The 25549-nt window shown below is 42.8% G+C and overlaps 1 protein-coding gene across 4 annotated transcripts; it reads left to right on the forward strand.

Moving 5' to 3' along the window:
- The first annotated feature begins 9570 nt into the window (after positions 1-9570).
- On the forward strand, positions 9571-24814 carry VDAC1 (voltage dependent anion channel 1). Of its 4 annotated transcripts, none has more exons than XM_015642149.2 (9): positions 9571-9694; positions 15843-15912; positions 16466-16515; positions 16729-16881; positions 16972-17024; positions 19191-19418; positions 22347-22497; positions 22977-23034; positions 23869-24814. In XM_015642149.2, the coding sequence occupies exons 2-9, from the start codon at positions 15846-15848 to the stop codon at positions 23958-23960; spliced, it is 852 nt and encodes a 283-aa protein (XP_015497635.1). In that variant the 5' UTR covers positions 9571-9694; positions 15843-15845; the 3' UTR covers positions 23961-24814. The 4 variants fall into 4 exon arrangements, with proteins under 4 accessions (XP_015497635.1, XP_033373557.1, XP_033373558.1 ...); XM_015642150.3 differs by lacking the exon at positions 9571-9694 and adding an exon at positions 14730-15707; XM_033517666.1 differs by lacking the exon at positions 16466-16515 and having other exon boundaries at positions 9592-9694.
- The last annotated feature ends 735 nt before the right edge of the window (positions 24815-25549 follow it).

The following is a 25549-nucleotide window of genomic DNA, read 5'->3' on the forward strand; positions in this document are numbered from 1 at the left end:
CAGAGAGGCTGAAAACAGGTGTGAGAGAGCAGATTTCCAAGGGATGACTGCCTGCAGTGAAGGCAAACACTAATCCCTTCCTCTCCCTGTATCTCATGCTTTGAAAAGATATTTCTTGGGATAGGAGGTGGCTACAACCATCCTGTGTGAGATGTAATTGCCTCAAAAAGGCTGAAAATATTCTGTAATCAAGGAGAGTAAATGGAAGCATGAAAAATGGAGATGTTATTGGTAAATATGGAAACTTCTTTGGGCAATTTGGACACCAAACACTCGTGTCAGCTTTAATGAGTGTTTGGGGTCAGCAGAGCCTGGGCTGTCAGTCCTTGTGCCCTCAGTGTGTTACTGCTGTGAGTGACAGCACCAGCCCAGCCATGGAGTCAAGTCTGAGCAAACCTCCATAGGAGACAGCTGGATTTGCAGCCTTTGGTCACTCTCCATCCTGCCCTTCTCTCATTTTCTCTGCTGGAGCTGCTCTGGAGCTGCTCACCCCACTGAGCTCTCGAGGAAACGCTTCTTCACCAGCACATGGCAGTGAGGGCTGAGGTTCTCCAGCCCTCACCAATGTGCCATGAAATAGCTTCAAGCATAGGAGAGGCTCTTGGCTCTGGGGCATCTCCGGGCCCATCTCCTCCCCACCTCAGATGGGAAACTCCACACAACATGTTCCTCATCCAGTCACAAATGCAGCAGTAAGCGTATTGGCAAAAGGCATTTCCATTTTTAATTGAATGGCTGTTCCCACATCCTCCTTCAGACAGTGCCCTTCAAACCCACTTCCAGTAATTAAAATGGTAAATGTCTGCCCTTCATTTGCTGCCTCTGGTACTTTGTCCTTACAAAGCCTATGCAATGCCAGGACTTTGATCTGCCCATCTGCTCTGATCATGATCCCAGGACATCTTCAATTAATGTGTTCTTAAAAATCTTGGGTTTTCTTCAGATTTAAGCATTAGTGCCTTCTACTGGTGCTTTCTACTGGTGCTATTTAGTTCCAAGGTAGTTATCTAGTTACTGTTTAGTTCTTGCCTATTTAGTTATGCTACTTTTACCTAGTGTATTTTTTGTATATGTGCACCAAAGAATATATGGTTTTGAACACAAACTGGGGTTTGCTGTTAGCTTCTGCCTTGTTCTTTCATAATTAAGGGTTATAATTAAGCCACATGGTGACTGATGTATCCCAGGACTAAGAGGAAAATCGCTTTTTCCTTCTCTAAGGTGGAATAGATCAAAGGGCAGAGCTTCCTTCAAAAGAGGAAATCCACATCCTTACAGGATGCTCTGCAAGCTGCTGTTACTGTCCTGCTCTCTGGACTTTATCCAGGCTGGATGCAGCAAGGAAAGTAAATTTCTGCTAAGCTCTCAAGGTTTGCATTCCCAGGAGATGGGCTGCTCCCAGCCTCAGCAGAAGTGCCAGACATTGGGTAATGCTTTTGCTTGTGCTTGGGAAACAATCTTGCCTGTTGGAATCCATGGGAAGACTGTGCTGAGCTCAGCAGACTGCAGTGAAGCATCTAAATTATTGCTCACCTGTGTTTGACCAAGTAGGAGGAGATTTTTGCCCTGATCTTCCCTCTGAATTGGAAGGGAAGCCCTCCTCACCTCTCCCACATGGACTTTATTTGTAAGATGTTTTGCACCAATTTTACCCTGCACCTGTCTTTATTTTTGTCTAAACACCAGACCAGAAATTATAAGGATTCTTGGCTCAAGTCACCGACTTCTCCTCCCTGCAAGGCTCAGGGGGATGACCTCAAAGCAACCAGCAATGTTTATCACCAGCTCTAGAAAATATTTCTTTAGGAATAAATCTGTTTTTAGGCATTTCTATAACCATAACGAGGGTTGAAGGAGAGCTCCCAGGTAGCCCTTTCTAAGAGATTCTTGGCTGGAAAGTGTGAATTGTAAGGATCATACAGAGGCTCTTTCCAAAGAGTCTGATGACAGATGTTCTCAGCAGCACAGCCTAGCCTGCCCACCCCCATCAGGACCTGTGCCCTCTAGGGAATACTCCACAGATGAGCCATTTTCTTCTTTCTTTCTTCCAGAAAAAAAACAACCCCTCTTTCCCAGAGCAGCCCCCAGCTTCTATGCAACCAGCAATTTATCTTGTGCTAACGCAGCCCTCCCATTCCTGCCAGGGATGGGGCTACAAGTGCACTCATACCCAGCTTTAATCTGATGCCAGGACTTGCTTGAGGAGCTGTGAAAGACCTTTTCTATTGCAGGCTCCTGACCATGTTGTTCTTCCTTTCAAATTTCTGCTATCACATCCCTACTGTTCTTATTAGTCAGTTGTTGGCCAGTTCTGATATTCTGACTTCTTTTTGAAGAGGCAAACCCATGCGTTTTGGAATGGAGACCTCTGGCTATTCATTAATGCCAAGGATGGGTCTAAACCCTCAGTGAGGTGGGAAGGACTCACTGGTCCCCTTTGTCCCTCTCCATGGGGGCTTTGCTTCTCTGCAGTTTTGAGGGGGAATGCAGCTCATTGGCAATTCTGTTCTTCCCTGAACCAGAGATTCCCCTTGTTCCCATGGGAAGAAGCAGCTCAAAGGGAAAAGCTGTAGGGCTGTGTCTATCCTATTTAAGACACTATGTAAATAGGTAAAATTATTCTATTTGCCAAGTGCAGTGATTTCCACGGTCTCCTTCAGTGCTGATCCCAGTTGTATCCACTCAACAACAGCAGAAACAAGTCGTCACAATGTTTAGAAAAGTTCTCTGTACACTCAGTTTTACATGGAGGAATTTAAAGAGCTGTGGTCTAAACCCCCATGTCCTGTTTTATTTGGTACTGCAGCTACAGCTGCATTTCAGGCTGGGATGCTCACACATAACCAACCACATTTAGATTTGATCTCATGCCTTCAGTTTAACTGCACAGAATAAATACTGCAGCTGAAGAACAGATGTTCTTACTTTTGTTTTGTTTTTAAAACAAAAGAGTGTTACACATCTGTATTTGCAGGATTATTTGATCAGGCAACCAAAATATGACCTGATTAAATAATCAATTAAATAGAGCTGAACCATACTTTTTTTTTTTCCCGAATATCAATCCAATGTGAATATTTTGCTGCCAAGTCTCTGTTTCTAGAAGCATTCCAGCACTTAAACTCCATTTGTGAAGATGGCAGAAAGCAAGCCTTCAGCTCCAGCAGCTCTTGTTTGCCAAGGTGAATTTTCCTTGGCCATTTCACATGGCCATGAATCTTCCTGCCATGATTATGCTGGCAGTCAGCAATGAGCCCTGGTAGCTTCTTCCTTCACCGAGTTCTTTTGCCTATCACTCAGCTTTCACTGCTTGACCTTGGCTCAGTTTTTGTTCCAGTGACTCAATGACTATTTTTCCCATTCTATTCAGCAGTCTGGTCCTGGATAAGTAAAAGATGTGTTAGACTATATAACAGCTAATAATTGTGTCTGCAGCTCTGTAACCACAATATAGAAACTTATCTGCCAGATTAATACCAATGCTTCCTGAATTTAAATAGTCTACAGATAATGTTTTTCTTGGCATGCATTTATCACTTATTTATCTGCCATACCATATCTTCATCGCTTCACTAGTGTTACTTGCAAGACAACATAATTGTGATATTTAGAAAATACCCTGTGATAATTTTGGGTTTGATTTTTTTCTGAGAAGTGAAGAGGGCTGACACATTCTACAATATATGCAGAAAAATGTGTGCTAGGATGTCATGACTTCATCTTCTTTCTTTTCTTTCTTCTTTTTTCTCTGAAGAAGAATTAATGGAAGTTCTGGGTTAAAAGCAGTTGGACTTGATGATCTTAAGGGTCTTTTCCAGCCTAAATGATTCTATGATTCTAAGATCTCTTTGGTACCTGCAGGCACAGCTTCTTGCAGTGATGGTATAGTTGATGTCTCTGTCACTCACCACTTCCCTGTGGTTACAGTGGATACCCCTGTGTCACTCACCACTTCCCTATGGTTACAGATGTCATAAAATTGTAGAATGGTTTGGCTTGGAAGGGCTCTTAAAGGCTTCAGACTCCCTGCTATGGGCAAAAGCACCTTCCACTATCCCAGGCTGCTCCAAGCCCTGTCCAACCTGGCATTGGACACTTCCAGGGATGGGGCAGCCACAGCTTCTCTGGGCAACCTGTGCCAGTGCTTTACCACCCTCACAGGGAAGAATTACTTCCTAGCATCTAATCTAATGCTCTCCTCTTTTAGTTTAAGACCATTCTCCCTTGTCCCATCACTATCTGCCTGTGTATATATTGTCCACACTCTGGCCTCAAGGAGGATTCTACTCCAGCCTTACCTGACATATCAAATTTCCACCTCTCCCCAGACAATTCAAGTTGTAAAAGTGGTGACATCTGTTTTGACAGACTGCACCCCACAAGGAGGGTGTGTATCACTTTCCCTCTCCCCTGCCTGGGTGGGGCTTTTTTGCCCCCGCAGTGTGAAGATGAAGTTACTGAGACCATGGGAGTTGCTGCTCCTGCAGAAATCTCTGTTTGAAGCAGACCACTGGTCCAGGGAAGGCATGAGAGAAAGCGTTGCAGCCTTCACAACTTTTGTTTGGAGTGAAAAGGAAAATATACAGCAAGATGGAGGGGCTCTTGGCTTTGATCATTACTGGTTTGGGGAAATAAAAACAAAATCCAGAGGGAGAGAGCAAGGGGTGTAATAATGTCAGGTCAATCTCTTTGTTATTTTCCAAGATCAAAAGGAGCTGTGGGAGTTCAGCTTTTATTGCCTTCCCTTCTTGTTTTCTACTTTTCAGCTTTCTTCCTCAAAAATCAGTCCAGCCCTCTCTGGACTCCTCACACCCGTGTGCCCCCCACTCCTGCCAGCCCCAAGCCCACTGCAGGCTGTGTGGCACAGTCCTGGTGTAGCACAGGGGTCAGGGGTGCCCATCACTGCTCAGCCTGCTGGGTGCTGCTTCAGAAGGTACATGGTAATAATCCCTTCTCCAGTGTTCTGAACCAGGGTTTACTCTCTTAGAAGAGTTCACCTCACTGTGTTGATGAAGGATGTTTGGGTGCAGCCAGGATAAAAGGCTCTCTCACCCCAGAAATGTGCTGATCAGTATCCATCCACAGAATTCCATTAAAAACCTCTTTTCCCTTCAGCACCATCTCCAGTGTTTTTTCAGCATCACGAAGGACTGAGCCTGTTGTGCTGGGGAAAACCAGGCTCTGGGCTGGTTTATCTGGCTACAGCCTTCAGTGGGGCCACATCTTTATTAAGTAGTTGAACAATGCCTGGAAACTCCAGGCAGGTGTTAGAGTGGACAAGTGGGAATAGGAAAAAGTAATGACCTTTCTGAGCTGAGCCCACATTTTGGAGCAGTCTGTCCCTCCCTCTGTGTGAAGCTGTGGCAGCTTCAGCCTGGGCTGGCTGGCACAGCCACTGTCTTGGCTGCTTGGCCCAGAGGTTCTGGATCCTCAGGGATAACTTGCATGGTTAGTCAGTCCATACTGTGTTTTGTGGAAATAATCATTAAAACTATACAACTATTTAAAAGAGTTTTTAAGATATCTGTGTCACATTGAGAGAATGGGGAAGGAGGGAGCAGTGACATGGGTGGCTGTGAGAGGGCTGTGCTGCTGGTGGTAAATAGCTGCTAATGCTCATTTGTAGAGACCAACAGCAGCCCACTCACACTGGACCAGGTAAAAATTGTTTATTCTAACACAGAGATGCTCTGTGGAGCATCAGACTGTGTAAGCATCCCCAGTGCAGGGTTTTCTGCAGTGGAAACAACCTGTCTGACATGGGCACAGCAGGCAGTGAGGGTTTGGCTCTAAGCAACACAGCCTGGGTTGAGTTTGTAAGTGTAAGAGGCATGAAGATATGTTTACACGGTGTGATACCCAGCAGCAAGGCATCCTTGCTTATTTTATGATTCTATCAGCATGTTCTTGACTGATTATGAATGGATTCCTTGCAGGTTAACAAGCTGAAAATATTTTTGTTATTAAATAGAACCAAGTCAAACTTTATTGAGCAAATACATCTTGGACCTCTGGCTAATGAGTTTTTCTGCTGTTCAAACATTATGTGATATGAATGAAACTGCAGTTGAATTAGACTTAGCTGTTAATGAAAAATCCACAAACTGCATTTTTTTTTTTTTGTCACAGCTTTATTTTAGGCAGGTAAGTTATTTTTGGAGGAAATAACAATTTTGCACAATTTGGCAAAGTGATTAATGAAAATAGTGTTTACTGGTTCCATTTTATGAAGAAATTGAATCAGAAATATACTTTGAAGTGCAGAAGGGCTGGTTCTTCCATGCCTCCCACCATTAACTCCTGAATAAAACACTTGTATTGTGGTTTGCTTTGTAAAGCTGTGCCCTGTCAGGGGAGCACAGGGCTCAGCTGCTGCAAACCCAGCCCCAGGACTGTCACCTGAGCTGAGCAGAGCCCGTATTTTGGTACCTGCAGTAACTCTACTGACTTTGATTTATTCCCAGCTAATTTGGTATGAATAGTATCAGAACCAGGGTCATGGCTACATCCATTAGTGATGCAGAACAGAGCTTAAAAATAATCCTCTGATTGACATGCAGATTTATATAATATAAGATGGGGCAATTCCAGATTTCTCCAGCAAACTGGTGTTAAACAAACTGCTCTGAGTGCTCAAGACCTAAAGCCTGTGATGGAAAAGGAACATTTAGAGACTGTATATGAACTAATTGTGGAATTATTGTTAGTCATATCTATTATGATGCATTCCCTTATGTTCCATTTTCACCTGTTTAAATAAATTAAGCTGTAGCATTACGAAAAACTAAGAACTGTCAAAATAAAAGAGGGAATGGACATTTAGAGCATTTTGGCTATTTCTTATACTGTAGAAGAAATTTGCAAAATTTAAACCAAAGTCACAAGCACAGATTTTCACTGTTGACAACATCTAGTGTAATCCTTCTGTTCTTTTGGCACTCTCCAGGATAATCTGCAGTTCATAACCTGTAGGAAAAATAGAGCCTAAGAGAGCAGATGACACTGATGGCCAACTTCATATCAGGAGATTTGCTGCCATCTTTTGGTAGATGCATGTTCCAGAAATTAATGAAAAATTATCTCTCACAGATACTAAACATTTTCTCCCTCTGCTCATTTTTAGCCCACTTGCAGCATCAGCCCCTGGAGAGATTTAAAATTGTGCAGATGTGGCACTTGTGGACTTGGTTTAGTGGTGGAGCTGGCAGTGCTGGTTTATCAGTTGGACTTGATGATCATCAAGGCGTTTTCCAGCCTAAACAATTCTATGATTCTGTGATTCTGTGCACTCAGCCTCAACTGCAGAGGCAGTCTGTGAAAATTAATTTCAGCCAATGATACTCCAAGGAGCTCCCAATAAACCTGTGGATGCCTGTGGGGCTGGAAGGGCTTAATGTGGGGCAGGGGTTGGGCTGGTTTCTTCATGGTCTGGCTGCTCAGAGAAAAGTTGTAGGGAACAGACTGCAATCTCTTCATGTCTGCAAGTAATAAAACACTTCTCAATGCCCAGAGGTAATAAAAGAATATGTTTGATAAGCTGGAGCAGCAGCAGGATGATGCAAGGGAAGGGAGCAAGGCTGGGAGGCAGTGCTCCACAAATCACACTCATTACTGCCAGATTGACCTTTGCAGAGGGCAAAGAGTTGAGGCTGCACTTTGGCAGGGGCAGGTTGAGGTGCTCAGGGTGAAAGTGCACCCTTGTGACTGAGCCAAGGGGATGATGGGGAATGTCCTGTGCCCCTGTTCCCCTCTGGAGTCCTGCCTCTACACTGGCAGCCCCCTTGCTCCTCTGACTCCTGGAGGAGGTTCAATGCACCCCAGCAGAAAGCTGCCCACGATTTTTTTTGCTGGCCTACGTTTATTAATGGGACAGTGAGTGAAATCCAAGGCAGGTTTTGACAAGCCCCAGGATGCAGGAAAAGAGGGAAGGCACCAGCTGCTACCAGAGGGAGAACCAAGAGGGTGTTGAGAGCTGCCACTTCACCCTGACTGCCATTCTGTGCTCTGATTACAACACTCACACTCACAGTGGTGCCTGGATCAACAGAACAACTGTGGTTAGAAGAACTTTCCAAATTTGAGAGAGACCTCTTTTTTTTCATGGGTTTCTACACTGGTGGCAGGCTGCACAGTTTATTTTAATGTGGATTTGGTACCCAGCACAATTCCTTCAGCCTTTGCTGCCTCAGCAGCCTTTCTAAGGTTGATATGTGGCTATACACCATCCTGTCCACTCTACCACCCTGTCATGCCAAGAAATTCCTGAGATCCCACTGAATTCCACAAGCCGCCTCATTTATACACTTCACTTCAACATTAAGTTCCTTGCAGTGTTTATTTAGTTTGAACCCTGACCAAAATTCCCAAGTGCTGTGTGTGTGCTCAGCTGGATGACTCCAGCCTTGTTCCTGGGCTGTGCTGGGGCAGGCAATACTCACCCACTTGGGGTACAACCCTGCCATGGCTGTGGGAGCGGTGTCCTTCGGAAAAATGCTGTTGGGAAAGCAAAGGCATGAGCCAGGTAAGAGCACAAGCAGGGAAACTTCCTCCTCTCACCATCCATTCCCACTGTGTAAGGGAGAAAGAGCAGGAAAGAACCAATTAAAAAATAATAAAAAAATGAACAAGCCAACGCTCCCATGGGTGGGATGTAAACTCTCACCAATGATTCTTTTTTTAACAGAGACATACCTTGTGTAGTGGGGGCAGAAGGGTGACCAGACAGACCATCAGCAGTTTCCTGGCTGATTCCCATTTATCTTGTGGGTGATGCTCTGAGTCCCAGGGACCTCCAACAGTGCACAACTGAGTTTATATCTCACCCTGAAAATGGCCCAGCTCCATCTCTGTTCCCCTCTGATAGCAGAGTACTCCCTGCCTGACCTTTTGTCACCAGGAGAATGTAGCTCTGGACCCAGTCCAGCTTCCCTGGAAGCTGTGAAGGCTAATTTGTGTGTGTGAGGGAGAGTTAGAAAAGATGTCAGCTCCCGAATTCAGAGCCTCTGCACGCCCCGCAGTCAGTCCCCACGGGGGAAGTCTTGCTGCTTCACTGACCCCTGGCCCTCTGACAGCTCCTTTGGACACTCACCAGTTATCACACACAGCCTCACCTGCTCACAGATCTCTTTCAAATTTTCCCTTCCCTTCCCACCGCTTTTGCCTCAATCAGGATACTGGGAGTTGAAATTTTAACAAGACGAGGAGTTAGCACAAAATTCTAAGTTAAATTCTGGGTAGTTCTAATTTAGCTAATTCAGACTAAATGGGGACTTTCATCGAATCAGTAGAGTTTGGGTTGGAAGTGCCCTTTAAAAGTCACCTCGTCTGTTTTCCCGCAGAGCTGGGGACTCTGGTAGCCGGGCTGCTGCAGGTGTCTCGGTTCGTACCGCGGCTGGCACTGGTGCATTTGGCGGATGCCGCAGCCGGGGGCCGGCGCTGTACCTGCAGCTCGGGGCCGGCCCGCGGAGCCCCCGGTGCCGTGTCCGGAGCGCGGCTCCGCAGCCCGGGCCGCCCCGCCCGCCGTCCCGCCCAGCCCCGGCGCTCCCCGCCCGCCGTCCCGCCCAGCCCCGGCGCTCCCCGCCCGCCGTCACGCAGCCGCCGCCGCCGCCGCAGAGCCCGGGGAGGCAGCGGCCAGGGGCAGTCGGAGGAGGCCGAGGCGGAGCGGAGCGCGCAGCTGCCGCCGGGCCGGAGGCAGGTAGGGCTGAGCCGGGCGGGGGTCCCGGGCCGGCCCCTCCGAGCCGCGGCGCGATGCGGGCGGCGGGAGCCGGTCCCGCGTGGGAGCGGGGGTAGCCCGCAGCGCCCCGGGCGGGTTTGCTCACCCACGGCCCGTGGGAACGGAGATAAAACCGTGCCCTTACGTAATGCCGGGCATTGCGACACGGGGGCCTTGCTGGGGAGGCGCGGGTGGCCGGGACATCGCGGGTAGCGGGACAGCGAGCGCGGCCGGGTCCCGGCGCCGCATCCCGGGATGCCGCGGAGGCCGGGCTCAGAGAACCGGGAGCTGGCCCCGTGACGGGAGCGGAAAGGTCACTGGGCCACGGCCGCCGTGCGGCTCCTGACGAGCGCTTCAGCAGACGGGATCTTTCTGCTCCGTCTCGGGAAGCAAAGGTCGAAGGTGGCTGTACCTGCACGGGTTTAGCACCGTCTTGGCTCTGACATCCCTTTCACCTCGCTCCTCCGCACCCCCGGGATCCTTCTGGCGGGTTGGCAAATTCATTCTGATATGTACCAAAACCCCAAGCCTCAAGCCAAGCAGCCAAAGTGATTTCTTCTTCCATTTTATTCTGCTTATTCTCAGAATGTAGCTTTTTAATTGTGGGGGATCATGCCAATTAAAAAAATCCCCATGTCTCTGCTTTCCCCTCCTGTTCCTAGCACTGTGGGGCCACAGGAGCTGCCTAGATTCTGCCTTGTCACAGCCCTTGCTGGGAACAGCTCTTGCTGGAGGGGTTAAAGTCTTTGAGTCATTCAGTCTTTAGGTATCTGCAAAAAAAAACAAAAAAAAACCCAAAAAACCAAAACCAACAAACACACATACAAAATAAAAGGTAACAAAAATTTCATAAAATGGAGTGGAGCTGACTCATCATCAGTGACCAATGCAGGGTTGTGTTTCTGGGGAATATTTATAGTGATTCCAGCAGAAACAGATCCCAGCTTGTTTCTCTGATGGCTTAGTGAGAATAGAGGTGTGTTCCAATTTGTTTTGTTGGTTTTAGTGGATGGTTGAATAATCACCTTTCTCATGGCATTCCACCTAGGAATTTTTGTCAGAAATGGACTTTTGCACTATTTCATTGACATTCCAGAATAATACCTCCCCCCAGCACTCTCCATCAAAGGTTTTCACTGATCCACCTTTTGTTCCTGCCCACATTTGGGGGTGTGAAGGTGTGGGGAACATCACTGTTGGCTGCTGTAGCAGCAGGGGGATGTCCTCAGCCGTGGCACTGTTGGGACACACAGCTCAGGCCCTTGTGGGCTTGGAATCTGCTGCAGGTAGGGAAAAACACATCCACCGGTGTAGCAGATGCTCCTCTTCTGTGTCAGCTATCACATTGTGCTGGAAGACAAAATTCCACTTTAATTACTCATTCCCGTTAATCTGGTGCTGGGTGTTCCTGCAGTGGGGCTGGGAACGAGGGACAGGTCCCTTCCTGAGTGCGCTGCCCAGGCGTGTGCTGGCCTGGGCCCTGCCAGGCTGGTGGCACCCAGTGGGACAGCAGCACTGCTCTTCTCCTCCTCCTCGGGTATTTAACAGAAACAGTTTACTTTAACAGGTAGGGACTGTGGCTCTGTGTTCTTCCCTTGCAGTTCAGTAACTAGCTACAGTTTAGTAGCTACAGCAAGCTGTGACATCCCCCAGGTTCACTTAATTGATACTTTCATGTGATAGTTTAATAAAGGGTTGCCATGCAACACTGCAGTTCTTTATGTATACCCATACAATTAAGAAAAAGGCTGTCTCTTTCTTTAATTCTGTAATTAGTATAGCCTAAATAATAATATTTACATTTGCTTTTAAGGGGTTTATTTCCTTTATGCTCATCTGTTTATTGGGCTACAGAGGTACTGCCTAAACTCTTTAAATCTGCTCCATCATGCGTGTAGTTTCAGAGCAAAACTCCAGCAGGAAGGCTGGGATCCTTCAAGTATCACAGGGATGCTGCACAGCCATATAATGCCTGCAACAAAAGAAATTGTGGACTCCCAGTCTTAAATTTTGAGTCATAATGGTGCATGGATTATATGATACTGGCACAGTAGCAAGTTGGGACAAAAAGTGTTGTTACGTATTGTGTCTAAAAATGCTGAGTATTTACAAACCATATGCTTTTACTGGCTTCTCAAAAGCCTAGGGAATGTGCCCAACTTGATGTTTCACTTCTGTGTGACTGTATAGGTATTTATGGGTAAATGTGTTAAGTCTCTGTACAATCTGCTGAACCTCATCTGAGGCAGACTGTGGACATGACTTGAAGGGATTTGGGATTGGGACCATAAAACCCAAAGTGTGGAGACAGCACCAAGGTCCCCTGGGAGCCTGGGATGTTGTACAGGGATGCTGGTGCCTCCAGCCAGCCATGGGATGTGGAGAGAGCTGGGCCCTGCTCTGTCTGAGAGTAAAACCCCATCCTTTGTGATGTATTGACACAACAAAAATTGGCTGTGAAATGACACTGCCCAGGCTGGAGGTGCAGAAAGGCACCTAAAAACTGCTTAATTCCAAGGAATAATTTTTCCTTTAATGAAGGAGATAAATGCCAAGTAAATTAGTATTCTTTTTAACCTTGAGGCAAAAGACCCTCATGTGGGTTTTTCCCCATGCAGACAGACTGTACCTCGTTGCATAACCCCATGCTGTCTGTCCCTCCCAGCTGTTCCCAGCACCTGGAATGTGTCCACCCTGCAAGTAGCATCTTTTCATGCTTGTGGAGACTGGGAGCTAGAATATTCAGAACTACTGGTACTATCAAGAAATGTTGCATGAGTTCAGATTTATTGGGAAAAAATGTGGCTAAATAAGGATAAATCCAACCTTTTTACTTTCTTAGCCTTGAATATGACTTCCATTGTCTTTATGGGAATTTTATTCTTATAATGGGTTTGATTCTTAACTTAAATTTTTAGATTGTTCCTTTCCTCATGTAAATATCATAAAACTGATAAATATGTGCAGGGAAGGTTTAACCTAGGCATGTATGACAGTTAGCAAGCAGCAATGAGTTCTCCTTTGGTTGCAGCCAACTCTTGTATTTGCCAGGGCATCCTGTGGGCTTGCTACTTTTTGGACTGAATTTGATTTAATTGTTCAAAACTGTATCACAGAGTGGAAGTTTTGCCATCTCTGGCCCTGGAAAATATTCAAATTTGGCCTGCTGTAATGAAGTCTTCACTGAAGCTGCCTTTTGGGTCCTGCAGCTCCAAAAGGAACTCCTGATTTTTTCCCTGTGGCAGTTGTAAATCAGGCACTCCTGGAGGTATGCTCACAGCAGCACTTGGAGTTTACTCCTCCTCAGTTCAGGTTTTCTTCAGTCATCACTTGTGCAATGGTGTTTCTTACTCCAGAAAATCAAAATATTTTCCCATGTAGAACACGTTACAGATGCTCTACTTGGCCTGCTGTGTGGGGGCGTTGAGGTCCATAGTCACGCTGAGCTATTTGCACTGTTGGACAAGGATAAAAGCAATGAATTCATTTCAGTCCAAACCTAATCTGAGTTAATGTGCAGGGATCCCACTGGTGAAAAGCAAGGGCACTTGGCCATGGCCATTCCTTGATCCTTTAAGAGTTTGAATCCCTGCTAAGCATGCTTGTCTTACAACCTGTACTCGCATAGGATGTAATCAGTTTTGTTTTCCATCTGTTAAACAAGAGGCTTCTTATTAGCCAGTGCAAACAGAAATAATTATTTTTGTTTTGTTCTTGCTGACAACAGCAAGGTTAACCAGCAAGTACACAGCTCCTAGCGTTTTCCACACTCAGCAATTTTAAACACCTTGCTCTGTGTGTGATATATGGTTTGCCTTACAACCAGCAGGGATTTGGCTTTCAGTATTGTCCCCTAATTATAGTAATTGTCTAAGTGGAGCTCTCATGTCTCCCAGTGTTCTGGGCACAGACTGCAGCAGTGGAGCAGCCTGGCACAGCTCGTGCACCTGACAAACCTGGCCACATCCAGGGGATACACAGTTTTGTTAGGGAACAAAACTTGGCTTTGTGGGTTTGGAGGAGGGAAAAACATGACTGAGAAAATCTAACCCTAAAGCTTACAGCATTTATTTATGGAGAAAATATTTTGATTTTATGAAGTGACTCAAAGGGACTGTTGATAAAATAGATCTGATAGATTCCGAGATGCAGCTGGCAGAGCGGTGCATTATCTTTCAAAGCAATCCTTATTTGCTTTTTCAAGTATAGAGATTTGCAATATTTTTAATTTTTGATGATGCTAAATGGCAATATCCATCAGAGGGTTCTCATGGGGCTGGGCTGCTCTTGCAAGGCAGAAGCATTTGCTGTATACAGACAGCTCTTAGTGACTCCTGCCATCCCTCTCCTGAGTGGTACCTGACTTTAGGGGGTGATTTCCAAGCAGGGCATTGTATCTGCTTCCACTGACTTCAATGAGGAGCAGAGGAATTACTCACATGAACATGGTAATACTTTCTTAGGGTTTCTTTTCTGCTTATGTTTTTTGTTGTTTTTTTTCCCCCCTTTTTCTCCCTGTTTTGTTCCCTCTAGGATAGGGATTCTTCCTTTATGCAATAGCAATATCCTGCTTTAACAGGCACCAGCTTGTTGTCTGGAGTGCTTGAGGCACTGAGTGACTGCTGAAAGTCCCTATCTGATCTTGATGGGGTGGTGAGCTTGTCTGAGAACTGCATCCCAGTCTGCAGCCAGAGATATTAAAGCACCCCCCTGTTCAGAGCTAGTGGGTTTGTGTGGGATTTAAAGGTGTAGTTTCTGCTAACATTGAATAATCTGGAGTAAGAATATCAGACAGTTTTTTGCTAGCATTGAATACTCTGGAGTAAGAATGTCTGGAAGTTTTTTAAGTATTTGCATGCATATGTAGTAAACTGCTTATTACTTTTGAATAGCCAAAATATTTGTGAATGTGGAATTTAGTGGAACATCTTATATTGAGAGGATTAGCTTTATAAGTACAATTTATCTCCTTTGCTGTGTAGAATTTGGAAATCTTGTCTACAAAGACAGAAGATGTGCACCATTTCAGATAGCTTAATTTTGTTTCCCCTAAAGAAATTACTTTATTTGAATAAGGGAGTAGAAATTATTGTACTTGAATAAAAAAGGAGATTTGGTTGGTTTGTTCCCCTCAGGATCCTATTTTCTCCTCCATGTATGGTGAGACAGTTTTCCCAGTGGCTGAGAAAATGGGATGTATTTATCTCTTTTGCAGGAGGCTGCTGAACTAAGAATGTCAGGGCATGCTGAGGATGGGAAAGTGAGGAAAGTGATGAGCTCCATGGCAGTGTGGGAACCCCATAGAAATGAAACTCAGTGGAGAAAGCTGCCCCTGCAGTGTCCCCACCACTGGGCTGTGCCTTTGCAGGGAGCTCCAGTCTGTATTTTGCTGCTGAAGCGGGGTTGTGGCTGCCCTTCTGATGACCTGACTTCACAAGTTGGCCTCCCTGCAGCCTGAGTTTTCCTCAGCAAGCTCATTTTTTAGCAGGTGCACAGAAAAAAACCTTGAAGGCCAATGTCTAAGGAGGCATCTTAACCCATTAATAGAGATAGCAAAGTCAAAGAGAACGGAAGCATAAGAATGACCATTTATTCATTTTGCTGACATAAATGTTATCCATTGCTATTCTGAATTAGGGGAAGAGAGATGTTCCTTATGGTAGATGCTTGTTCTGGTTACATTTCCTTAGTGAATGAGTTGGGGCCCTAATGCTTTACATCAGAATGCAGAGATCAATGTGAGAAACAGGATTTTTTTTTCCTGAAAAACCATTTCCAAGAAATGGTTTGAAAAAAACATAAGTTCATTCATGCAGTTACACTGATAAGAAAACAACAGTTAACTCTTTGGAAAGGCATGGAAGGTTCCTGTTCTTTTAATTTCTATTTGCTCTGCAGCCTGTTTCACATCCTCAGTGGCAACTGCATGGTCATTGCTGCTGCTGACTCCTGAGCAAGATGAAATCACACTGTTTGCAATAGCAGTTTTCTTCAGGTTGTATTTAATTGGTGGGTGGGAGGATACAAAATGAAAGGGGCTGAAATGGGCTTAAGTTTCTTGTTGCTTAAATTAACTACGTTTCTGAACACTGTAGTTTCCTTTTTTTATTTCTTAAATTTTCCTTTCCAGAAAATGGCTGTTCCACCTGCTTATGCTGACCTGGGAAAATCTGCCAGAGATATTTTCACCAAGGGATATGGTAAATAAAGCCAAAATAAGTTTGGTCTTTTACTGTCTACCTGATTCCTGAAATTGTTAGGATTTTATTACTTTTCCCTGAGAAATACTTCAGTTATTTCCATTAGAATCCACAGAATCACAGCTTCACATTGCCCTAGCTGTTTGGAAAAGGAGGGCAACTTTTCTTTTTATAGAATTCTTCCTGTTCCCCATAGAACTGTTGTTGGTTTTGGGAGGAAATTGTGTGCTGTATTTTGGCTGCACCCTTGTATTGATAAATAGGATCACTGATGGCAGTAGTTTGCTTGTGAACAGAATGTTGCTCACTGTGAATAAAAGTATTATTACTTAATTTCATCCCAGTTATATAGCTGAGGTCAATAGAATTCATCAGTCAAGTGCTATCTGAAGTGAGTACAAGCTGCTTCGTAATACACATGATTTGATAACTGTGCCCTTGGTTTAACCATTTAATAGTTCACTGGTGGTTTAGAAGAGAGTTTTAAAAAATGAATCAGAAATTATTTTCAAATCAACATATATGTGATTCATATTTTTTACTCACTCTGTAGGTTTTGGGTTAATAAAGCTTGATTTGAAAACAAGATCTGAAAATGGACTGGTGAGTTTGGAGGCACATTGAAATCCAAAAAATTGTGGTGGTTTTGTGATTATTATCTATTTATTTTTAAAATAAATATATTTGTATTTATATGAACTAATATTTAACAGATTATAATGACTGGTACATTCTACAAGTATAAGCATTTGCCTGATTGCATATATTAGATATCAACAAGTACATATATTATATGTATAAATTATTTTCTTTTAGGAATTTACAAGCTCCGGTTCAGCAAACTCAGAAACAAGCAAAGTCAGTGGTAGTTTGGAAACAAAATACAAATGGGTGGAATATGGACTGATGTTCACAGAAAAGTGGAACACTGACAACACACTAGGCACTGAGATTACTCTTGAAGATCAGGTAATTTTTGGCTCCAAAAAAGCAATTTGCAAATTCCCCTACACTGCTCTCTAATTAGCAATCCAACCAGTGAATTTCTTTTCTGTTCAGCTTGCACGGGGCCTGAAGCTGACCTTTGACTCCACCTTCTCTCCTAACACTGGGTAAGAAGTGAGTAGGCTAAAGTGACAAAAAAGGCATTTTTAGTTTTTTGTCCTGAGATTTCGAGACAGGTAATAATCAGCCTTTATATGATGAAATCATGTACCTCTCACTTAAATCTCAGTATTTATAATCCCTTTTTAATCCTTAACTATAGCAAGCAAACTTAAACACAATAGCTTGAAAATGATACTTTGAATTAGAGAGTGAAGAAAAAGTTGTGGTTTTGCTCCATATTGTATTTCTGGCCATGTCAGAGGATGAGCTGCTGCCTTAATAAAAGCACTGAACATGTCAGCTATAATGCAAAGCTTAACAAGCTCCAGGGGCCAGTTGGCCACAGCTCTGATAGGCTGACACAGAACTGGGCTCTTGTCCCGAGCTGAATTTGTCATCTGAATTCTTGCAGGCCACAGTGTGCCTTGGTGGTGGATGGGTATTTCTGGCATGATGATTGGATGCTATGTTTTATGTGGGCCAGAGGGATTAAGCAGCAGCTGTAGGTCTAGATGTTGGTTTATTTTTTTCCCCTGATTATCTTTGTGTAAGCAGTGCTGTCAGTGAGTCAAAATACTCTGCACATCAGTTTCCCAGAGCAGCATACTGCACTGCAGGCTCTCAGGGCAATAGTCCCAGGGGAGCTTGCACCCTGTGTTTTAGATTTAGTGTTCTGTGTTGTTGACTACATTCAGTCCACTCCTAATTCTAGATTAAAGAGATATTTTTGTTAATCAGAATAATTGCAAGTAGCTTTTTATAATTATTTCTTAACTGCTATGATTCTTAGAGAAATTAAAAGGAAAAACCTCATGCAAGAATGATGTTACAGGTCTAGAACTATTTCTTGGGCACTTCACAGACACAGTGTCTTGAGAGGACTGTTAAATATGGGTATATGGGGTGAGATTCAGTCCTGGTGTGACCTGGCTTAGTTTGACAGTGATGCACCATGTCTGAATATGAGACTTCTTCTCCCCCTCCTTATTACTTACTGACTGTGATGAATCTTTCAGCAGGTAAAGTAATTTTTTGGAGCACTCTGTGTTCTGTCCCTGTGACATTGGTGGGAGAGGTACCGCTGACTTTTACAGAAGTTGTAGATGAGTGCTTTTGGCACTCCTGCACTTTATTTCTGATTCTGCAAAACACAAGAAATTCCTGTGTCTGACCTAATAATAATAATACAAGAGAGAGGAGTCTCTGTGTGGGTCTGATACAGCACCGATACTGTTCTTGGAGGTTGTTTTTGTTAGCTGACATGAAAAGTTGATTTGAAATTTCAAATTAGCCTGATTTTTCCAGAAAGATTTCAGTAAAGATTTTGTCAAAGACAGAAGACACTTATGAAAAGAGAAGAAAAAAATCTTAAATAAGAGTAGCTGAATGTATTAGACATAACTCTCTTGCCTTGAGAAGGTCTGCACCCTTGATGTAAATCAACCTTAGGACACATGAGAAAATACTGTTCTGGCCAATAGTATAAAAATAAACAGGTGACTCAGGAAAGTTTATTTCTGCCTTAACCTTGCAGCTTTCTGGTGGTTGTAAATGGCTTTAACCATTGAAGTTTACAAAGGACCATAAGGAGAAATGGGGATATCAAGGCCACTGAAACAGTGTGCTTGCTTCACAGCAGAGACTTTCCCCCAGGAAATGGCAAAGTAGTGATTTCCTAATGTTTGTCACAGTAAATAAAATTACCCAATTCACTAGGACTGTCTAAAAATTGTTTGCCTGGAACAGGCAAAAGTTACTTGCTTGGGACAGGCAAGCAAGTCCACTATTGTGGACTTCTGGTGGCAAACCTGTAATCTTCTACAGTTTCCATTCCTTCCCTTTATGTACCAGATTTCCAAAACCATCATACCAGTTGGAGATGAAGATATGGTTTTGTCATTTCCCATCTGTGTGCAGCTGCTTTTCAGAAAACAGTCCAGAAGTGCTTTGTGGGGCACCACACCACATTTTATTGCTCCTTTACAAAGAATTCACTGTAGCTGTTTTAGGATTTTGTAAAGGTGAGCACTAAGAAGGTGACATACCATGTGGCTCTCCAGGGATGCACACATTGTACTTCAGGAACTATTACACTGACTTAAAGTGGTATGATGGAATTGCTTCCTACAATGTATCTTTGCAAAGTTACGATATCTTTCTTTTTTCTTTAGGAAAAAGAGTGCTAAAATTAAGTCGGGGTACAAAAGGGAACACATCAACATTGGCTGCGACATGGATTTTGACATTGCGGGTCCTTCAATACGTGGAGCTCTTGTGCTTGGCTACGAGGGGTGGCTGGCAGGCTACCAAATGACTTTTGAGACAGCAAAGTCTAGAGTAACCCAGAGCAACTTTGCTGTTGGCTATAAGACTGATGAATTCCAGCTTCATACTAATGTGTAAGTACCGGCAGACAGGCACTAAAAAGGAATTTGGAAGGATTTTGCCGCTTACTAAACAGTGAAAGGGTCAAAGGTTCAGCAATGGTGAACAAAGGAATGGTGAATTTGAAATTAATTCTTCATTAAAGATGTCAAGCTGTATTTTTTCAGCTGCATTACCTTTTCTTTGAATTGTGTGGGTGAGGGAGTGCATGATGGAAGGAACTGGAACTCACTGAGCACACAAGGGTCCAGTGTCTGTCTAGCAGATAAAGACTATTAGAATCCATTAGTGATAAAATAAAAAATATAAGTTATAAAAATACTCTTTGTCAAAGCTGAAATAAAAGCAATGCTTTCCTTTTACACCTGTCAGCATCAAACAAAATGGTGGTTTGATGTGTAGATGAAAAAGTTAATCAGAGGATGAACAAGCAGGAAAAAAGGGAGTGACTGGAAGAGACAGGAACTGGGTTTGTTTTAGTACTGTAAGGGATATGGTGTAAAAGTTTATTTGGTATTGCAACTTCTAATTTTTACACAAGTATTTGTCTGTTCTGAATGTATCAACAATGGGAAGCCAGGATCAAATTCCATAAAAACCTTAATTTCTCTGTCTCCTGTTCCTCCTAAAAAGGCAATTTATACCGTTGGGGAAGACAGTTTTTTGAGATTAGGCAATCCCTAATCCGTTCTCCTGGCCCGCCCTTTCTGTGCCCTTGGGTAATTGGATATTTTGCATGTAGCAGAGCTATTCCAGGCTGTTTTCATCTGGGGGCTGAACAACCATTCTGCCTTCCTGTAGCTACATCTTCAAAGACCTTCTGTTCTGTTTCATGCTGTTTTGCAGTGATCTGGTTTAGGAAACTTCTGCTGCCTTACAGAACAATCAAACCCCCACAGCCCAGACAGTGTGTTTGAAGGATTGCCAAAGCTCAAAAATGTGGGCAGAAAGCTTCCATCAAAATAATATGTGAGGTCCCCTTCCACTCAGGAGTTAGAAGTTACTCCTTCAAGTGCAATGACTTTCAACTTAGTTGTGCTGTAGCAGTTCAAAACATTGTATTGGTTTTTGCTATAAAATGCTGTGGTTATTATTACTCTTAATTAAAGCAACAGCAGAAACTCATAACAGCAGCGGGGGCTCAGATCTCCTTCTCCTGTTGCTGAGGGTCTGTTTCTCAGGCTGCTGTTACTGTACAAAACCACAGATGTATGGTAAGAATAGAAATCTTACTTATTGTTAATAATAGATTATTTAGGCGATTGATGTATTTCATCTTTGAAAAGGTGTCAAAGCTTTTATATAATCCCAGAAATAGTCATGTGTGGAACTCCCCTCACTAGGCTGTTTGGTTTTTACATCTACACAGGTCTATTTCACTGGGATGTTGTGGCAGACCAGATAATGTAACTAGGTGGGGCTTGAGGCATGTTTTTTTTGTTCCTGGCATTACACAAACCAGCTGGGGACTCTGACAAGTTACTTGCCTTAAAGGTGCCTTAATATATTGATTTTCATAGGGGGTTAGTGTTTTGGGTTTTTTTAATCTACATAAAAGGCACTGTTATCTGCATTAAAAAGTTCTATTATTACTATTAGAGTTAAAAAGAGACTTTATTATTATTATTATTCTTTAATAATAAAAACAAGGGAGGTAGGGCTGGATAATTTCTAGTTTTAAATATGACTTTCCTCATTTTTTAAGCATAGCTCAGACCGCCCCCCCCTAATGTTGCAGGTCAAGACAGAGCTGTGTGGGAACCTTGCACAAAATCTGCCTGTATAACCAGCTCTCCTCAGTCCTTTTTAATCCCTCCTTTTCTTGAGAGCCAAGCACATGCAGTTAATGTGAGCTTCAGTCTTATCTGAAGTAAGTATTGTAGTGTTTTTCTGGAAGAATTGCTCTAACAATTTAAAAGGCTGTTGCTATTGCTTGAACTTTTAAATAGGCCTATCACCGCTGTTTGTGCAACTGTTACAAACTGAAGAATATCAGACCAAAGGGGTAAAAGGGAAAAGATCCTAAATCTACCCCTTTTTGTAATCACTAAAGGTCTGGTGTACTCTAATAATTGGAACCAGATGATTTCATGGTTCAGAAATAACCCCAGATCTTCCTGGGGTTTAAAGACTGTTTTCTACAATATATTTGTATTTAAGAAAATAAGCAAAAATGGAAATTCAGATGCTCACTGGTTTATAAGGAGTGCAAGGCCTTTAGGAGTCTTTTGGTCTTGTTTTTATGATCTGCATGCTCTAACGTTTTGTGTTTTATTTACCAAACTTTATTCCTGTGTGACATTGGGAGCAATAGTAATTGGAAGTTATGCTACTCATCTTTCAGCTGTGGGCCAGTGCTCTCTGCAAAGCCAAATTAGTTTAATTTCTGTTTCTAGTCCATAGACCATAGCACAGATGTACCATAAGGACTGTTGCAAATGGAATTCATTTGCAAAAGCCCATAGATTTGCACAGTAAATTGGCATCTTCACCTGTGATACAGTTCCTAAAGCCTGCTGACAGGGCAGTTTTGGGGTGATTCGGGCTCTGTGACCGGGGTACAGCCCTCTCAGGGCACAAGGCGACATTTGCCAGGGAAAAGAATGATTTCCGAGACATGCAGGGAAAAATAAATCTGTACTACAAAGATTCCCATCTACAGGAAAGGGAAAATTGGAAACTGTGATTGTTGGTCTAATTTTTGATAGTTTGTTATGGGTTTTTCTTGGTTTCAGACCTTGTTGAAATATAATAATCTGCAATGAATTGAAGCATCTAAAAATACCTTCATAACCAATCTGGCCTAATGTTTCTATCTTACTTGTTACAGGGATAGTTAATGAAGTGTAAGTGGATGTTGTGCAAATACAGCTCTTACTGGAAAAATAAAAGATGATTGTTTTGGGGTGCTTTTTAAAAGTCCACTAATGCATTCCTTCCAGGAATGATGGAACAGAATTTGGTGGCTCCATTTACCAGAAGGTGAATGATAAACTGGAAACTGCTGTGAATCTTGCTTGGACAGCTGGAAATAGCAACACTCGCTTTGGAATAGCAGCCAAGTATCAGATTGACTCAGATGCCTCTTTTTCTGTGAGTCCTGTGCATGTACATTTATATGCATTTGAAAATAAGTGCTTGTAATGGAAATGGAAGGCAGCCTTTCCATCAGCAGAGCACGGGCTGCGCTGTGTCGTTGGCACATGATCTGTTTGTTTTGGTTTTGGCAGCCTGAGAGCACAGCTATTGGATTTTCCTTAAAAGAGACACAGAATGTTTTATTGTATTACTAGGCACTATTTTGAGACTGTTTTTGTGTCAGTCTGGAAAAAATTCAAAATTATGTTAATAAACCCATTATTTTCTACAGTGACTGTAGATTCTTTGAGATTTTGGATTTAAGTTACAGAAAAATTAACTCTAGATTTATTTTGATTTTAAAACTTGAAATCTTTACATGCTTAAAGGCTGTTGCATAATTCTAAGGCACAGAGGGCTTTGAAGAAAGATAGTAAATTATTTACTAAATTTATTGTTTATTATTAAAGAATGCTTTATTGTTTCCCTTTAAGGCTAAAGTGAACAACTCCAGTCTGATCGGGTTAGGATACACTCAGACTTTAAAGCCAGGTAAGTTTATGCAGAAAAAGGTCAGAATCAATAAAGGGATACTTTAATCTTAACATATCAGAAGTTTTTTGGTTATAAAGGATGATGGATTTTGTAAGCTTTTTCTTGATTGGCAAGCTAATGATGAGCTTTTCTAGGGACTGTTCTGTTAATTTTGGCTATCTGTTGGAAGCAGAATTATTAGAGACCACTGTCCACTGACCATTCAAATAGTCTTTCATGTTGATAAAAAATATGTCTATAATTATTTGTCACAGATAAGTAACTAAATTTTTAATATTTCAGAGGCTCTTATTACTGAATTTATTCTTCTTAAAAATGTGACTTTCATAAGGTCCCCTGGTCCAGGAAGAGGACAATCTTACTGCTGCAAAATTGGTTTTAATGTAGTGTAATAAATCTGCTGCCAGAATACTGAGCAGATTGAGACATGAGATATTTACAGCAGATGGGGCTTTGGCTTTTTCATACCCAGATTTTAAAGTGGTTTAGAAAGGTGAGTATGTATCAAGGTCCCAGGTTTTTATAATTCTGAACTCTAAAATTAGATTAATCAGTAGACCATCAGCAGCAAATTGGCTCAGAGGTTTCTAATTAGTTGGGAGTGATAAAAAGCAGAATCTATCATCATGGTTTATTATAAATTTCATAATTCAGAAAGATTTCTTATCTGCAAATTGTTTTAAGATGCCCAGTCCTTCCAAGGCCAGCTGCCAAATCCCCTTAACTTGGCTACCAAATAAATTAAAGCAGTAACAGACATGGCACTTAGTGAACATAAAGCTCATTCCAAGTTTTAAGTTAACTTTTCTCTCCCTTTTCTCTATTTTGCAGGTATCAAACTGACGTTATCAGCTTTGCTGGATGGCAAGAATGTCAATGCAGGAGGTCACAAACTTGGTCTAGGATTGGAATTTGAAGCATAAGGAGTGATTTCACAATTGCTAATCTGAAAATACAGCATAGCTACCTTCAGAAAATAGCATACCTTTCAGTGTTTTGTCTGGGGTGCAAGTGTTGCTACGTATCTGTCCTGCTAGTCCTGGTTAAAGACAGCTAAGCTTTAAAAATGATGTTGTTAAAGAAGTGGAGACAAAATCACAAATGAAAAATCCTAGCTTTTTTTCCTTTATGTAATTGCTCATTACATCTGTCAAATGCCATGTGATAAGAAGGAGGGTGTTGATTACCTCTACTAATATATTGATGGCACAAGGAATGTGTTAATGTATTATAAAACATGGGAATTGCAGACCACTGTGTTGTACTGTTCATTGTGTAAGCAAAATGTTCAGTCATCGAAGGTTTCAGTCAATGAGGGAATGTGCAAACTTGTCTGAAAAAAGGGATTTTAAAATTAATTATTTTAGATATGTGTTTCATCAATGATTTGTCTTACTTGGTTATCCCACACCTACTGCTGTCTCCAGAATGCTTTAGGTTGTTCACCTTGTCCAAGTTTTTGTGGAGGAGATTTGATGTGAATCAGCGAATACTGCCTGTCCTGTGTTGTGATTCCTCCCCCTTGCACTGATGGAAAATCTTGTAAAATGGACATAATCAGGGAAGAGTCTTTGCAACTGCAATCACATAGTTGCATCACTAATTCTAAAATGGAGTTTTCTTTTATTACCACTTTTTTTTAGCAACTAAGTGGGTACATTTTTAGAGAGTCTTCCATTTTGTGTGGAACTAGACCTCAAAATGCTGTACTTGACACTACTAAAAATGGATAAAAACCCTAAACCTGACTTGAATAAAATACTGAAATGTCATCTTTTACTCTGTCTTTATATTAATTGTGAAAACAATTTCATCCACGTTTGTGGCTCCAGCAGAAGACTGGCAACACAAACCAAAAGTACTTAGCAGAATTGAATTTTAGGTGTGGCACTGTTCTTAGTACTGTCTAAACTCTGACAACTGCACATTACATGTGTTTATCCCATGGATAAAACAAGATAACATTACTCATCTTTTATTAAAGAATTCAGTGAGTGAATTACCTCTCTATAAACAAGTAAGTGTGGGCAACAAACAGATATGAGCTCGGATCATGTTCAGTGGCCGTTCATTAGGTTTTTTTGTATTTTGTATTGTATAAACCTGTATTTTTTCACGTGTAGGCCATTGCTGTGGGTGGCTGCAGATGGCAAGGGCTGCGGGACAGGAGGATGTGCCCGATGAGGCAAGGCCATTGCAGAGCACGAATTGGGCAATGCTGACTTCCCTCTTACCGAGAGCCATTCCCCAATATTTCCTATCTCAGACACTTATCCCAGCACTCTTGGGACAAGCGGAACCCTTCCAGAAAGAACCAGGTGCAGTCAGCTCACAGAAGCATGGCAGATGCAAGCAGTGAGAGGATCACAACTGGCGTAAAGCTGAGATTGGAGGATTCAGAAGAGATTTTAGGAAAAACCTTTTTACTGTCCGGGTGGTCAGGCACTGCACCGCTGCCCAGGGAGGTGCTGCAGTCACCATCCCTGGAGGGGTGTAAGAGGCGCCCGGATCT

The sequence above is a fragment of the Parus major genome, chromosome 13 (assembly GCF_001522545.3).
Source record: "Parus major isolate Abel chromosome 13, Parus_major1.1, whole genome shotgun sequence".
Taxonomy (NCBI): domain Eukaryota; kingdom Metazoa; phylum Chordata; class Aves; order Passeriformes; family Paridae; genus Parus; species Parus major.

Excerpts from the sequence above, each read along its gene's own strand:
- VDAC1 (XM_015642149.2), top strand. The coding sequence starts at position 15,846 with ATGGCTGTTCCACCTGCTTATGCTGACCTGGGAAAATCTGCCAGAGAT. Across the intron at positions 16,516-16,728 it reads CAAGATCTGAAAATGGACTG|GAATTTACAAGCTCCGGTTC; the intron begins GTGAGTTTGGAG and ends ATTTTCTTTTAG. Across the intron at positions 23,035-23,868 it reads CACTCAGACTTTAAAGCCAG|GTATCAAACTGACGTTATCA; the intron begins GTAAGTTTATGC and ends TCTATTTTGCAG.